Genomic DNA, 16,326 nt, shown 5'->3' with positions numbered 1-16,326 from the left:
CATTTGTGAAATAGCAGTGACACAAATGGAGGCATTAGGGATCGACATACAGGTTTGAGTCTTGATTTCGCCGGAATTATTTAACCTTCCTAGAGTTGAAGTGAGGATTAAATTAGATTTAACAGTGTGTGTAGCAGTCAACACGCTGGGGGACATACTTGCAGAGTGAACTTTTGATAAATGTAAACAATTGGAATCCATACCAAAGTCCAGTTTATATTCATGCATTTTTCAAATTTTACTCTCCCTGCAATATGTTCCTCATAGGGTACTGAATGCTTCTCACACTCATAATAATTATATTTATAAAAGTTCTTACTTTAGACAAGAACTTTTTACAACTTTTTCTGTGCCCTAAATCATACCACAGATGTAATGTCAGCGTGGTCGGTAAGTATAGTCCTGAGTCTTTTTTTTCGAAGCTGCATGGTGGGTCAGAGGTCTGGAATAAGGATGGTTAAAGAGTCCTTTCTTAAGTATAGGTAATTTCTGTTTCTACCACATTGGCAAGAGAGCTTAATATTCCCAGATAAAGCACAAAGATTCCTTGTATAGGCACACACATATGTTCTATGTGAAGATGTAAGATAATCAGCTTGACTATAAAAAGACATCCATAGCTCCAATTTTTAACCAGCTACATATCCATTTCACACAACTCTTCATCTGATATATGTTCAAGAGTTGCCCACTTAATTTCAGGAAAATAATTTTAAGTAGTGCAAAACTATCAAAAAATGTAAAACAATTTTTGATAGTTTGTTGTATTTTAGCTACTAGATTCTAGATTAGGGCTTTACATTACAAGAAGCTTGACACCGCTTCTGCCTTGCACAACTCACCATTTAATCATCAGACTAATGTGTGAAGAAGTGAAGTCGCTTAGTCATGTCCAACTCTTTGCGACTTCATGGACTCTGCCAGGAGTCTTCCAGGCTCCTCTGTCTATGGGATTTTCCAGGCAAGAATACTAGAGTAGGTTGCCATTTCCTTCTTCAGGGGATCTTCCTGACCCAGGGATCAAACTCTGGTCTGGTCTCCTGCATTGCAGGCAGATTCTTTACTGTCTGAGCCATTACAAATAATTATACATTTAGACTAATGTGTAAACAATTACTATTATCTTAATGTAAGTATTGATACATTCTCCTATTGTGGGAGCACTGAGGACAGGTCTTTAATCTTGGGGGAAATTTTTACAGGAAGTATTACTTGAACTGAGATGTGAAGGATGGTTAAAAGTTTGGTAAGAAACCTGTAAGTCATGGTATCATGGTTTGTTTAGGAATGTACAGTTTGTTCCCCATAGCTGAAACAGTTGAGTGGAAGGTTAGAGCATGACGGGAAAAGACTTGTACTGTTTTAGAAGGTTAGTGCTCTATGCTTTTGGGATTTAAGAGCTCTTGTGTCCCTAAGCCAAATAAGGAATGACTTTAAATTATCGTTCTTGATACATCCTTCTGTTACTACAAATAATTGTGTTAGTAATAAAGAACAGTGCGAAATGGATAAGTGAAATGTATAACCTTGTAGCAAACCTCATTTTTAACCAACAAATTAAATTTAACTAGTGAACCTTTTAGCTGTTTAGTAACTGAGTCAAAAACTGATCACATTAGTATAATTACAATTTAAAATGAGTAAAGATTTTGAGTTCTTACTAAGATCTACTTGAATTCAATGAAGCAGGATTATAGGGAAATAGTTTATTTTCTCATAGTTGTTATTTTACAAAAATTCTATTTTTAATACATTTGATAATCATAAGATGAAGCCGAAGAGGGAGAGCAGGGTAAAGTTATAATTTTAGAGTTGGCTGGGTTACTTTTTATGCTCTTAATTTTTAACTTTTCTTTGGTCTGAACTCCTGATGTCAAAGCTGGTTTTTCTTGTTCTCAGAAGTATTTCTCTGGCTCTACTGGTTAGACTAGATAAGTCAAACGCCTGGTTTTGAAATTACCTACTGGTATACACCCCGGGATTTCTTTGAAAGGAATGATGCTAAAGCTGAAACTCCAGTACTTGGCCACCTCATGCGAAGAGTTGACTCATTGGAAAAGACTCTGATGCTGGGAGGGATTGGGGGCAGGAGGAGAAGGGGACGACAGAGGATGAGATGGCTGGATGGCATCACTGACTTGATGGACGTGAGTCTGGGTGAACTCCGGGAGTTGGTGATGGACAGGGAGGCCTGGTGTGCTGCGATTCATGGGGTCACAAGGAGTCCGACACGACTGAGTGACTGAACTGAACTGAACTGATACACCCTTTAGTCAACAGCTTTGAGAAGAGAAATCTTGAACCTTCAAAACTAGTTTTCATCTCTTTGTTATGATCATCTCACTTTAGTGTTATGTTTGCCGGTTTCAGAATAATTCTAAAATAGTTTCCAGTTACTCAATGAAGGTTGAAACTTGACAAAGATTAAATATACTTCAAAGGAGGACAGATTATTTCAAAGTGTTCTAACGTAGACCTAACATTTTCTCATGAAGATGTTGAAGTTTTTCCAGTTATTTTTTAAGACTTTGGTGTATCTGTGTGTGTTAAATACCTGTCAGCTGAAAATCAAGAGGGATTTTTTTAAAGACCCCAAAACTTCTGTGCTTTCATAGTGTTTTCCTTGTGACTACCCCTAGATTTTATGTCTCCATGTTCACTAATATCAGTAGAATGCTAGGATTTCCCATTAAGAAAAAAAATTTTCCTCGGAAGCAGATGTTTTAAACAAAGACTATACCATGTAGAGGTTTTTAACTATGTTTATATTTCTGGGAGACTGTTGGCTGTTGAAATACATTGGTATTTTCTGTAATAACTCTGATCTTCATGCCAGGAATTCATTGCAGAGTACTGTTGTGCTTTTGGTAATTCAATGACTGTAACTCCCCTGGATTGTAAGGAAAAGTCTAAGTTAGACCCTGAAACGATTAGATTTTTCATGCGACTAGGTGCGTGATAATAATTGTAGAAAAAGGAATAAGTAACTAAGCTTTGCTCTATTGTTACATAACACACCACCTCAGAACCCTCTGGATTAAAATAGTATTTACAGTCTTATAACAGTTCTTTGTGCCTGTTGGGTAGTTCTGTTGGTTTTGCCTGGATTCACTCATGCAAGATTTTTAAGGCTAGCAGGTCCAAGATGGCAGGCGTCCTTCACACTTCAGGCACTTGGTGTTGGTTAACGTTTAGGCTTTGCTCACTGTGGTCTTTTATGGCATGAGGGTTCCAAAACAGCATTCGAGGGGAGTGAAAAGGGGAGCTATAAGACTTCTTATAAGCTTGGAAATCATACAGTGTCACATTACTTTCTGGTGGCTCAGACGGTGGAGAATCTGCCTGCAGTACGGGAGACGTGGGCCCCATCCCTGGGTGTGGAAGATCCCCTGGAGAAGAGAATGGCTACCCACTCCAGTATTCTTGCCCGGAGAATTCCATGGACAGAGGAGCCTGATGGGCTATTGTCCTTGGGGTTGTAAAGAATCAGTCACGGATGAATGACTAATACTTTCTTAGTCACAATAAATTTCACAAGGTAGCCCACATTGAAGGGGTGGGGAAATAGATTCCATTCTCTCCCCAGGCAGATCAGCACCATTAGTGCGAAGGGCCATGGATATTTTGTAACCATACTTTTTAATTTACCACAGGTGGCTTAGAATATTTTATTGAGAACAGACATTCTTAAAGATATCATGACTGGGATTTGTTTTAAAATAGAGGATGGTGAAATAGTCAAATGTTGATAATTGTTGAAGACCGTTGTTTGGCATGTGGAGGTTTATTATTGTCTTGATTTTTGTGCATGTTTGAAATTTTCTCATAGTAAAAATAAAATTTTTACGGCATACTCAGATAATCTAAACTCCATTTTGCAAAGTGATTCTGACCTTAGTTTCCATTTATTATGTACCAGAATTTGCTACTTTTGTGGTGTATAGACACTAAGAGGTATAAACCAGCAGTGCTGCAATTTAGAAAGGAAATTATTTTTAGGAGTTCTTTATAGATTTTATTGTAAGATAAAAAATATCTTTTCATCTGCCAGTAACTGTTTCCCTTAATTATCAAAGTTAGAGTAAAAACATTTTGAAAAAGTTAAAGGAAAACCCACCCAGACATAAAGTAAAATGTTAATAATATCTATTTTCCCCCAATATTGTATGCATTTGCTTAATATAAGTAAGGTACATAAGTTATCTTTACAATGATTATCCTCTAGTACCAAAATCTGAATGACTTTAAAAAATCTTTCTACTATGTGTTAAAGACAAATTTCAAATAATGAAAAAGTTAAAGTAATGCCTGTTCAGTCACTCAGTCATGTCTGAGTCTTTGCGACCCCATGGACCACAGCCAGCCAGGCTCCTCTCTCCATGGGATTTTCCTGGCAAGAATACTGGAGTGGGTTGCCATTTCCTCCTCGAGGGGATCTTCCTGAGCCAGGAATCAAACCTGCATCTCCTGCATTCAGGCAGGCAGATTCTTGACCACTGAGCCCCTGGGGAGGCCGGAAGTAATGCCTACTAAAGCTGTTTATATGGAAATTTTTTACCACCTGATGGTATTGCTTAATACTAGCTATTATTTACTAACTATATACGGTGTGCCAGTAAAGCTCATGATACATCTGTAAAATTGGTACTATTGTTATTCCCATTTTGTAGGTGAAAAAAATAAAGCATTAGTGATATTAAGCCCGGAGTCACACCAAGTAAGGGACAGACTTCAAAGCTTGTGGTCTCAAATATTGTATTTACAAGTAGAAGTTGGTGCATATGCTGAAAATTGGGCAGCACTTAGTTTATCTTGCTTTTATCCTGTTTACTGTTTTGAAAAAATTGCCTTTATTAATATATACATTTAAAGTAAAGGGAGTATCTTAGGTATAGGCTGTTAGTATGAATGGGGTTGGGGCCTTTTTGATAGTCTCGTCATTTGGTTTATGATTACTATGTGACTCATGACATGTTGAACAAGACTATTTTAAAAGGGAACACAGTGATCTATAGAGTAATGGGAAAGGGTACATGTTATTTGAGAGATTGCTTTACAAGCAGAATCACCTATTAAATCAGTTCAGCCACTTTCTCTTCAAATTTTTTGTGCTCTAGTTCTTTCCTTCTGTAAGTACAATAGACTTTCTTACTCTTTGCTCAGTTTCTCTTAAACCCTTGCCTGTATTTGCCATCATCTGTTTTTCCATCCTTCATTCTGGATAGTTTTCCTCTAGCCTGTTTCCCAGTTCTCTGGTTTTCTTAGTTTTGCCTAGGCTACTGATAAATGCATCAATTTCCCAGTTTGCTAACATTAGAGCCATTTCTTCATCTGGTTCTGTTGATTGATATCTCTTGATGATGAACTTTTTTTCCATGTTTTTTTAATTTTTTTATTTTACTTTTTAGCTTTACAATATTGTATTGGTTTTGCCATATATCAACATGAATCCACCACAGGTATACACGTGTTCCCCATCCTGAACCCTCCTCCCTCCTCCCCCTTGTTTTTTTAAACTTATTTTTAATTGGAGGATAATTGTTTTACAGTGTTGTATTGGTTCCTTGTAGTTTTGTGTCTTAAAATTTTTGATTGATGGTGAAATGTTACAAATTAAAGAACAGTGGAGACTGAGGTCATAATTTTTATGCCTGGATATGGACATATCTTGTCAGACTGTTAGTGTGGTAGATTGAGTTGGTTTAGTCTGTAGTGGAGCTGGGTTTGAACGTTCAGAGTACTCTTTGACTGCTTCTGCATGGTGCTCAGTGTGAAGCTGGAATGCTGGAGGGTTTATTTCAGTATTCTTTCACTAACCTCATCTTCTATAGGCCCTGCATATCTGCACTACAGAGAGGCCTACAAGTCGAAGGCTGTTGTAACTCCCTAAACAGTAAACTGCTATACCTTCTTAGATACTTGGAGGAAAGTCAATGGGAAAGGAGGTGTTCTTAGTTTTATGCATTCTTCTTGAGTTTAGGCAGGCTGTAAGTGCCTGATCCTCAGAGGTGGGGAGGTCCCAAGATTTATCTCCTTTTCCCAGACCCCTGTCACCTCCTCTCCACCAGGGTGAACTGGAAAGAAAGAAAGTGAAGTCGCTCAGTCATGTCTGACTTTTTGCCACCCCATGGACTGTAGCCTACCAGGCTCCTCAGTTCGTCCATGGAATTTTCCAGGCAAGAGTACTGGAGTGGGTTGCCATTTCCTTCTCCAGGGGGATCTTCCTAACCCAGGGATGGAACCCCGGTCTCCCGCATTATTTTAAGGTGGTAGTTCTCTGGTGGCTCAGCGGTAAAGAATCCGCCTTGCTAACGCGGAGATGGAGGTTCCATCCCTGGGTTGGGAAGATCCCGTACAGAAGGAAATGACATCCCACTCAAATATTCTTGCCTGGGAAATCCCTGGATAGAGGAGCCTGGCAGGCTGCAATCCATGGGATGGCAAAAGAGTTGGACATTGTGACTTAACAACAGCAATTTGAAAGTTAAGTGGAAAAGGTGGGTTAGAATTCTGGTTACTGGGGTAAAGAATTTAGACTTAATTTTTACGGTAGTAGAGAACAGTTGAAAATCTGATTGGGGAGTGGTGTCATTACTAGTAAGATTAAAGAGAAATGAGAAAATGTGTGGATTAATGACAGATTCCCTTTAGACAAGGCCTATTGTGCTATTATTAGAGACAAGCGTTGGTATACTTAGAGTAGGTCTCATTCATGTAAAGTCTTGCTGAAAAACATTGTAAAAATTTAGTTTAAATTTGTATTTTAGTATATGTTGTGTGATAAGTTTTCAGTTGCATTTAGCATGTGACTGAGATCTTGTTAACTTGCAGGTAACTTTGGGCACACAATTTTGCATGTTGAATAATGACAGAATTCTTTGAGGCTTTTTACCTAAAGTTTATTTCCATAGACTAGAGTTGAATTGTACTGTTTATAGGTAGGAGAAAGTGTTTTTTTGGTCTAAAATTCCTTTATAGTGTAAAGTGAAAGTCGTTCAATTGCGTCCAACTCTGTGACCCCATGGACTATACAGTCCATGGAATTCTCCAGGCCAGAATACCTGAGTGGGTAGTCTTTACCTTCTCCAGGGAATCTTCCCAACCCAGGAATTGAAGCCAGGTCTCTGGCATTGCAGGCGGATTCTTTACCAGCTGAACCACAAAGGAGGCCCTATAGTGTTAAAATCAGCCACTAAAAACATGAACTTGTTTTTAAAGAGCTCTACAGAGGTTTCCTATGAAGCCTAGCTGAATGAAATTACCTATTTAAAATACTGTCAATTTTTTTTTTAGTAGTAGTTAAGTCACAGGTTTATGAGACGACAGACTACATAAATTTTGGAGTTGGTATAAATATTTGTTATCCACTACTGTTCCTTGTGCCAGTTACTCTTAAAATGCCTGAAAGTAAGGGAACACTTAAAAGTCACATTAAGACTAGTTGGGTAAACTAGCAGTTAAATACCAACTTAAGAGAATCTTACAAGTTGAAAAGTTCAATACAGTAAAAATCTCAAATATTGATCATAAGATTTTTGTGACTTTGTGGTTCATTACTTTCTTTCTGCATTTGAAATTGAAGCAAGTTCTGAAGAATGAAAAATAGGACCTCTTGGAGCAGTCAGTGCCTCATCTTACTCAGAGATAGATGTGTTGATAAGGAACATGAGCACCCAAGTCCAGTTGATCCAGATGCCTAGGATATGAGTGCGACTCAGAGTAAAAAGCGAAGTGTGTTAATGACCGAAGCTTCATAGCAATGAGTGCTAAATACAGATTGAGTGCAAGGCATGGCAGACAGGCACATATCGCTTCTGCTCAAGCTCGTGCTCCACTATGCTATCTGACTTGACTTATACAAGTTCAAATTCTAAAGTATTAATGATTTTCAGATGTCAACAGCGGAGCTTTTAATGAAACACAGGGCCTCAATGTGTTTGCGTAAGTGGTCATACATTTGTAAAATCAGCCCTGCTGATGTTTTTATCTTATCACCAGAAAGAAAAAGACCTCAGTTATCCAACTCTGGAATCAAACTGAAAGAAATATATATTTAAAGAAACCGCATAGTGACAAGGGCTTCCGAGGTGGCACTGGTGGTAAAGAACCTGCTTGCCGATGCAGGAGGTGTAAGAGGCGCAGGTTCTATCCCTGAGTCAGAAAGATTCCCTGGAGGAGGCCATGGCAACCCACTCGAGTATTCTTTCCTGGAGAATCCCATGGACAGAGGAGCCTTGGGCTACAGACTGTAGGGTTGCAAAGAGACACAACTTAGCACGCACGTGTAATGACAGAAGGCAAGTAAGAGGCCATTATATATTGACCACTGAGGAAAGATTGTACATATGCAACTTTTTGTGCTTTACTTTTTAAGTCTTGGTTAAAAGCATTGAGCTTCAGGATACTTTTTTCCAGCTTGATTGGCTTATACTCTTTCTGTTAGAGCATTTATAGCTGTTTAAGTTACATCGTTATTTATGTAGTTTGTTCTCTCCTAGACCACAGCTTCTTTATAGTCATTATCTCACTAGGTTCAGTGTTGTCCCCTCTCTCCATCCCTTTGTTTAGTATTAATTAATGTGCTTAGGACGTGTAAGCATGTGAAAAACTACTTGAATGAATGAAGGAACGAACTTGAGAAGATCCCTCATAGTACCTTGTAAGTGGTCTGATAGAAGTTTTCAAGGACTGCACATTTTATTTTTTACTATTTTTTGTGCTTTTGACCTACAGCTTACACAACCAAATTATATAAGTTTTCTGGTAACACCTACATTGTCAAAATTCAATCAATTTATGTAGAGGAGGTTCCAAAAATAGTTTGTGCAGTATAAATTACAGCTCTCGGAGGACTCTGCCTCTTTGCCTTCTCCCAAGAGCTTTGTTTTTAGAGATTTCCTACTAGGTTAGTTTCATTCTGCAAGTAAGTATGCAGGTAAGAATTGAGTATAGACACAAAGTAAACCACGAGAAGTATGATTAAGAAGCATTGTTGTTAAAGAACCAACTGTAGGCCTGTATCTTTTTAAAAACATATTTCCTGTTTAAAATCCTCAACAAATACAGTCCCTTGTTTAATATTTTTATAGTCTTCTTGATAAAATAACAAATCTGCTACTTGTTAAATCTTTCATAGGCTTTTGTGTGTCACTATTTAACCATTAATATTCTTTCTACTATTGTATGCCTTTAAATGTCCGATTCATAATTCACTTTTTAAATACAAATATTTATATGGATATATAAAGAGTTTATAAAAAGCTGAAGGTAGGAAAGATTTACATTAGATGACTGTATGCTTTATCATCCAAACCAGGCCACTTTTGAGAGACAACACAGGTACTATTAATAATTGCCCAGGGATAATGAGCACAAATTAGGACTTTTCTTGCCATAAACTGAAACTGGTCTCAGCAAACCAGGAAATATGGTCATCCTGCTTAAAAGAAAAACAGCAATCCTTTGCCTCACCCTTTACCTCTTTCCCAGTCCACTTTCCATAGGCAGCTATCCTTAACTTTTAGCTGTTATAGGAATTACCTTCGTATTTCTAAATGATGTGTTCATGATTTTTCAGTGCGTTATATATATATACATGTGTGTGTATACATACACACACAAGGGTGCTCAGTCATGTCCGACTCGGCGATCCCATGGTCTGTAGCCCACCAGGCTTCTCTGTTCATGGGATTTTCCTGGTAAGGATACTGGAGTGTTGCCATTTCTTCTGCAGGGAATCTTCCCGATCCAGGGATCAAACCAGCATCTCCTGTGTCTGCTGCATTGCAGGCAGATTCTTTACCACTGAGCCATCAAAGAACCCTGTCTCCTAGGTTCTGTGTCTGGTTCTTTAATTCTTTACATGCTGGTTTTCCTAGGACCTGCTTTTCATTTAACTAACTTCCTGTAGTTTTGTCATTTGATTGTTTTTAAAAATCTTTCATGTCTGAATATTATTTTCTCCACCTCATATTTAGTTTCTAGATTGGGGTTCAGTGCAAATTTTTTTTTCCTCAGTACTACAGGCATTACTTTATTGTCCTCAGAGTTTTTAAAGTTGTAATTAAGAAGCCATTCTGATTTCTTTTGTATTTGACCCATTTTTCCATTCTTGTAAATTATTGTATTTGTATTTCTGGTGTTCTGAAATTTCAAGGTGATAAATGGTGCTTAGTGTTGGTCTTCATTCTTTGATCCTGCCAGCTACACTTGACCACTTTTAATGTGGAGAGAATATGTCCTTCAGTTGTAGAAAATTTTTTTCAATTTTTTGGTAATCTTCTCCATATTCTTTTTTCTCTCTCTATAACCATACTTACAGTCAAATGATCAGTAACTCCCCTGGACAATTCTGTTTTTTGAGTTACATTTTCCACTTCTGGGAGGTGTCCTGAGTTTACTCCCAACTCTTCTGTTGGATTTATTTCAGTGTATCACATATCTTTTTTTTAAGTGTATAGTTTTTTTTTTTTTTTAAGCGTATAGCATTTTGAATTTCCATAAGCTATTCGTTATACTGGTTGCTTTCTGAAGCATCCATTACTTTATAATGAATGTCTTTTGCTCCTTTTGAGAATAGTAACTTATTAGCTTCTTTCCCCAGATTTCCTCTGAGTTCCTTTTTTTGTTGTTGTTTAGTTTGGTCTTTCTTTTTGGATACATAGTGATCCTTGGTGTTTGTCTATTAGAGGGAAGCACTAAAAAAGGTGATTAGAAATTCATGGTTACTAGTGGACTTCACTTTGGGTAGGATGGTAAAATGACAAGCTAGCTTTGTAATTGAAAGCATTCCAAATAGCAGTATCCAGAAGTGTCTAGTATTTTTGTTTGGTTTTCTGACAGCACTGTAGAAACAGCATCAGAAAAGAAAGGTTTTGGGTCTCAACTTTGAGTATGTAGATTTTCTTTTATTCCTTATACTTAACCTTTGCAGAGTTGGTTGTATATTGGGGGAGGGGTTGGTGGTTTACAAGGAAGTTCCTTATTCTCCAAAGAATAAATACCCTATTTTTTGAAAGAATGGAGCTGTGGGAAGAACTGGAGGTTTTACTGCTTCAAGTACAGATTTTAATTCACCAACTGCATGCATTATCCCTTTATTGTGGTATCTTGTATCTCCAGATCATGATTCTTTCTAGGATGCTACAGCTTACTGCTCTGCTTCCAGTTCCTACCTTTCTGTAAAAATGCTTAGGAAATATTATCCTCTCCTGAATTATTCTACCTCTTCTCCAACTTTTTTTGATTTTCCAAATTACATTGAAATTTCTTGCCTTTTATGATCCTTTTTCCTATTCTTTTCATAGTTAAAGCCTTTGGATTCATCAGCTGTCACTTTACAGGGGTTTTGGAAAAAGGGACCAAATAGGTAAATAAAGATAACCTTCTCATGTTTAACTGGGACTTCAAAACTGATCTTTTCTGATGAGCTATCTTTGATTTAATCATGTTCCAAAGTATAGCTTTTCTCTGGTTCCTCAACTAGATATTCTTAGATGAATAATTCTAATCGATACTGGGCTTGTGTTTTTATCTTTTTCATGTTTGTGGTATATCTCCTACTGTAATATAGCCCTTTCGTTGATGTCTTAGCTCTCTTTATCCTCTTTCCCATCATTGGTTGATACCATGTTTTTGTAGTAGCTTTTAAGGTAGAGCCATAAGATTGATCTAAAACTTGGTTGAGAAGTTAATGAATTGAAAGTGAATTAGGTATTTTGAACTTAAATGCTTAAATCTGAGTGTTTAGGACAGCAGATGTTACTATTTAGGCTGCGTGTCAGGGAAGTCAAGCACATTGATTTCAGTCCACTGCCAGAAAAATAAGGGAATGATTTTTGACCTTGAAAGTGGTAACTGGGACAAGTTGAAGACATTATTGTGATTTCTTTTTACTGTTACTTTCTTCTGCCCTTCTCATTTTACTCTCATGGCTGGTGTCATCTCAGTTGTTCACAGGCTGTGCATTGTAAATGTTTTTCCAAGAAAAACTTTGCAAGTTTTTTTTTGTTTTGTTTTGTTTTTACTTCATAAAATGGTTTTCATAGTTGCACTTACTTGTAATAGCCTAAAACTGGAAACAATCCAGTGTTCACCCACAGAAGAAAAGACAAATAAATTGGGTGTATTGATACAGTGGAATGCTACATAAACCACAGAATGAATTAACCTCACAAATATACTGTTAAGCAAATAAAGCCAGACCGAAAAAGAATAAATGTTGTAAGAATCCATTTATATCAGTTCAGTTCAGTTGCTCAGTCGTGTCCGACTCTGCAACGCTATGGACTGCAGCACGCCAGGCTTCCCTGTCCATCACCAGCTCTCAGAGCTTGCTCAAACTTATGTCCATTGAGTCGTTGATGCCATCCAACCATTTCATCCTTTGTTGTCCCTTTCTCTTCCTGCTCTCAATCTTTCCCAGCATCAGGGTCTTTTTCAAGGAGTCCATTCTTCCCATCAGGTGGCCAAAGTATTGGAATTTCAGCTTTAGCATCAGTCTTTCCAATGAATATTCAGGACTGATTTCCTTTAGGATTGACTGGTTTATCTCTTTGTGGTCCAAGGAACCCTCAAGAGTCTTCTCCAACACAACAGTTCAAAAGCATCAAGTTTTTGGCACTCAGCTTTCTTTATAGTCCAACTCTCCCATCCATATATGACTACTGAAAAAACCGTAGCTTTGACTAAATGGACCTTTGTTTGCAAAATAATGTCTCTGCTTTTTAATACACTGTCTAGGTTGGTCATAGCTTTTCTTCCAAGGAGCAAGTGTCTTTTAATTTCATGGCTGCAGTCACCATCTGCAGTGATTTTGGAGCCCCCAAAAATAAAGTCTCACTGTTTAAATTGTTTCCACATCAGTTTGCCATGAAGTGATGGGACCAGATGCCATGATCTTAGTTTTCTGAATGTTGGTTTAAAGCCAACTTTTTCACTCTCCTCTTTCACTTTTCATCAGGAGGCTCTTTAGTTCTTCTTCACTTTCTGCCATAAGGGTGGTGTCATCTGCGTATCTGAGATTACTGGTATTTCTCCCGGCAATCTTGATTCCAGCTTGCGCTTCTTCCAGCCTAGCGTTTCTCATGATGTACTCTGCATATAAGTTAAATAAGTAGGGTGACAGTTCGTCAAGACAATAAGCCTTGCCTTGACGTACTCCTTTCCTGATTTGGAACCAGTCTGTTTTTCCACGTCCAGTTCTAACTGTTGCTTCTTGACCTACATACAGATTTCTCAGGAGGCAGGTCAGGTGATCTAGTATTCCCATCTCTTTAAGAATTTTTCACAGTTTGTTGTGATCCACACAGTCAAATGCTTTGGCATAGTCAACAAAGCAGAAATAGATGTTTTTCTGGAGCTCTCTTGCTTTTTGATGATTCAACAAATGTTGGCAAATAAAATGTAACAAATGGTGACCCTTGGTATGTGTTGAGGAATGTTTAGCCTAGAAAACTTAGAAATTTTTCTCACTTTTGAGAAGGGGAGGCAGGAAAACAAATTATAGCATGTAGTATGATGTGTTAATAAAAGTATGTGCAAAGTAGAAGCAAACTTGATCTTGTTTTAAGGCTCTGCTCAGTAATTGAATGGGGACTATATAGACTTGGCAAGCATGCACAAAGTCCTGTGAGAGCATACTGTGTTAAGGAGTGTAAAAATACTACAGTATAGCTAATGCTTGCAGTATGAGTATTGAATGCTAATCTCACACGCAAGTAAAGTAGTGCTCAAAATTCTCCAAACTAGGCTTCAGCAATACGTGAACTGTGAACTTCCAGATGTTCAAGCTGGCTTTAGAAAAGGCAGAGGAACCAGAGATCAAATTGCCAACATCCGCTGGATCATCAAAAAGCAAAAGAGTTCCAGAAAAACATCTTACTTTATTGACTATGTCAAAGCCTTTGACTGTGTGGATCACAATAAACTGTGGAAAATTCCGAAAGACATGGGAATACCAGACCACCTGACCTGCCTCTTGAGAAACCTGTATGCAGGTCAGGAAGCAAGAATTAGAACTGGACATGGAACAACAGACTGGTTCCAAATAGGAAAAGGAGTTACGTCAAGGCTGTATATTGTCACCCTGTTTATTTACCTTATATGCAGAGTACATCATGAGAAACGCTGGACTGGAAGAAACACAAGCTGGAATCAAGATTGCCGGGAGAAATATCAATAACCTCGGATATGCAGATGATACCACCCTCATGGTAGAAAGTGAAGAAGAACTAAAGAGCCTCTTGATGAAAGTGAAAGAGGAGAGTGAAAAAGTTGGCTTAAAGCTCTACATTCAGAAAACTAAGATCATGGCATCCGGTCCCATCACTTCATGGCAAATAGATGGGGAAACAGTGGCTGACTTTATTTTTTTGGGCTCCAAAATCACTGCAGATGGTGACTGCAGCCATGAAATTAAAAGACGCTTACTCCTTGGAAAGTTATGACAAACCTAGACAGAATATTAAAAAGCAGAGACATTACTTTGTCAACAAAGGTTCATCTAGTCAAGGCTATGGTGTTTCCAGTGGTCATGTATGGATGTGAGAGTTGAACTGTGAAGAAAGCTGATCACCGAAGAATTGATGCTTTTGAACTGTGGTGTTGGAGAAGACTTTGAGAGTCCCTTGGACAGCAAGGAGATCCAACCAGTCAGTCCTAAAGGAGATCAGTCCGGGTGTTCATTGGAAGGACTGATGCTGAAGCTGAAACTCCAATACTTTGGCCACCTGATGCAAAGAGCTGACTCATTTGGAAAGACTCTGATGCTGGGAAAGATCGAGGGCAGGAGGAAAAGGGGACAACAGAGAATGAGATTGTTGGATGGCATCACCGACTCAATGGACCCGAGTTTGGGTGAACTCCGGGAGTTGGTGACACACAGGGAGGCCTGGCATGCTGCGATTCATGGGGTTGCAGCGAGTTGGACACGACTGAGCAACTGAACTGAACAGAAATAGCAAGAGTCAAAGGCTCATTCCTGTGGTATTTTATGTAGAGATAAAATTGAGTAAGGAAAGAGTTCAGGATTTGGAAAGAATAAATGGAGGTTTTGCATCACCAGTTTGATCATGTTTGTTTCATTTTATGTACAGTGGGAACCTTTGATCAACTTCAGACCTCTCTGCCTTGTAGAAGGAGAGTGATGATAGTCTCACAGTTTACCGTACCAGATTTAGTTAATTTGCATGGTTAATTCTTGATTTTGAACTGATCTTTAAGGAGAGGATTAAGAATCAAAGGTTTGAGTGTTTTCCCAAAAGCAAGTAATCAAAATCTGCATTTCACAGGAAACCTTAAGAATGGAGTCTAAACCTTCAAGGATTCCAAGAAGAATTTCTGTTCAACCTGCTAGCTCTTTAAGTGCTAGGTTGATGTCTGGAAGCAGAGGAAGTGGTTTAAATGATACCTATCACTCAAGGGACTCTTCCTTTCGACTGGATTCGGAATATCAGGTAACATTTTAATTTGAAATATGTGTACATACAGTCTCATTTTCAAAGTCCTTGGAGCCATATTATTTTCTGGATTTCAGAAAAGTAGTAGAGTGTGTTTTTAACACCTCAGCTGGATCTGAGGCATCCTGTAATCAAAACATTAATATATTTCTGCACATTAATGGACTGTACCACATTAAGTAGCAAAAACTTAATGTTTTTCAAACTTTTTGGACTTCAGAATTTTTTATAAAGAATTGTGATCATATGTAAATGTTCATCCTTTCCAAAGACTTGCAAGCCTATTAACCTAAAAACATTTAAGTATCAATTTAAATTAACAGGCTTTTCTTTAATGAAGATACATCACTAACATTCTTTTATATGAATTACGGGGTTTTTACGGTTAGAAATGAGTTGACTGATTCATAATTTACATAAAGTGACATAAGTTCCTTTTATGTAGCTAATTTTCATTAAGACTAATAGCGTTTTTTTTTAAAAGTAGCTTATTAGTGTTGTAACAATGGTTGTAGTCTAAAATGGTATAAATCTCGAGTCATGGATTGTAGGTTTAATTCAGTTTATCTTGCCTGTCATATTTAAGTTGATTGCATTATCGACTGAAAACCTGATTCGGTCACATACGATTTGCAAAAGTCTAATGTCTTGGTAACTGACTCTAAAGAGAATCCTTTAGTGGAAATGTTTATTTATGTCTTAATATTTATATATCATGCAATGTACTCTATTAACAGAAGTCACTTAGAAGCATTTCTGCATAGTAATAAGCACTTTATACAAATGAAATGAGGTAATTTCTCTAAAATGCCCATATCTACTGCCAGCTTACTAATGTTGTATGTACTGTTTATTTAGACTTATTTTA

The 16,326-nt window shown here is 37.7% G+C and overlaps 1 protein-coding gene across 7 annotated transcripts in view; it reads left to right on the top strand.

Moving 5' to 3' along the window:
• Positions 1-16,326, top strand: part of MARCHF7 (membrane associated ring-CH-type finger 7) — a 48,136-nt gene that overhangs the window by 1,306 nt on the left and 30,504 nt on the right. For all 7 annotated transcript variants that reach the window (XR_008711900.1, XR_008711899.1, XM_055572458.1 and 4 more), the window contains exon 2: positions 15,291-15,455. Coding sequence is in view for 5 of the 7 variants with exons in the window: in XM_055572458.1 (XP_055428433.1) it covers positions 15,303-15,455 (153 nt within the window). In the remaining 2 variants the exon portion in view is untranslated. The remainder of the gene's footprint in view (positions 1-15,290; positions 15,456-16,326) is intronic.

The sequence above is a fragment of the Bubalus kerabau genome, chromosome 3 (assembly GCF_029407905.1).
Source record: "Bubalus kerabau isolate K-KA32 ecotype Philippines breed swamp buffalo chromosome 3, PCC_UOA_SB_1v2, whole genome shotgun sequence".
In the NCBI taxonomy this organism is placed as follows: Eukaryota; Metazoa; Chordata; class Mammalia; order Artiodactyla; family Bovidae; genus Bubalus; species Bubalus kerabau.
Note: the sequence above shows the minus strand (reverse complement) of the source record. Positions and strands in the feature narration are given on the sequence as shown.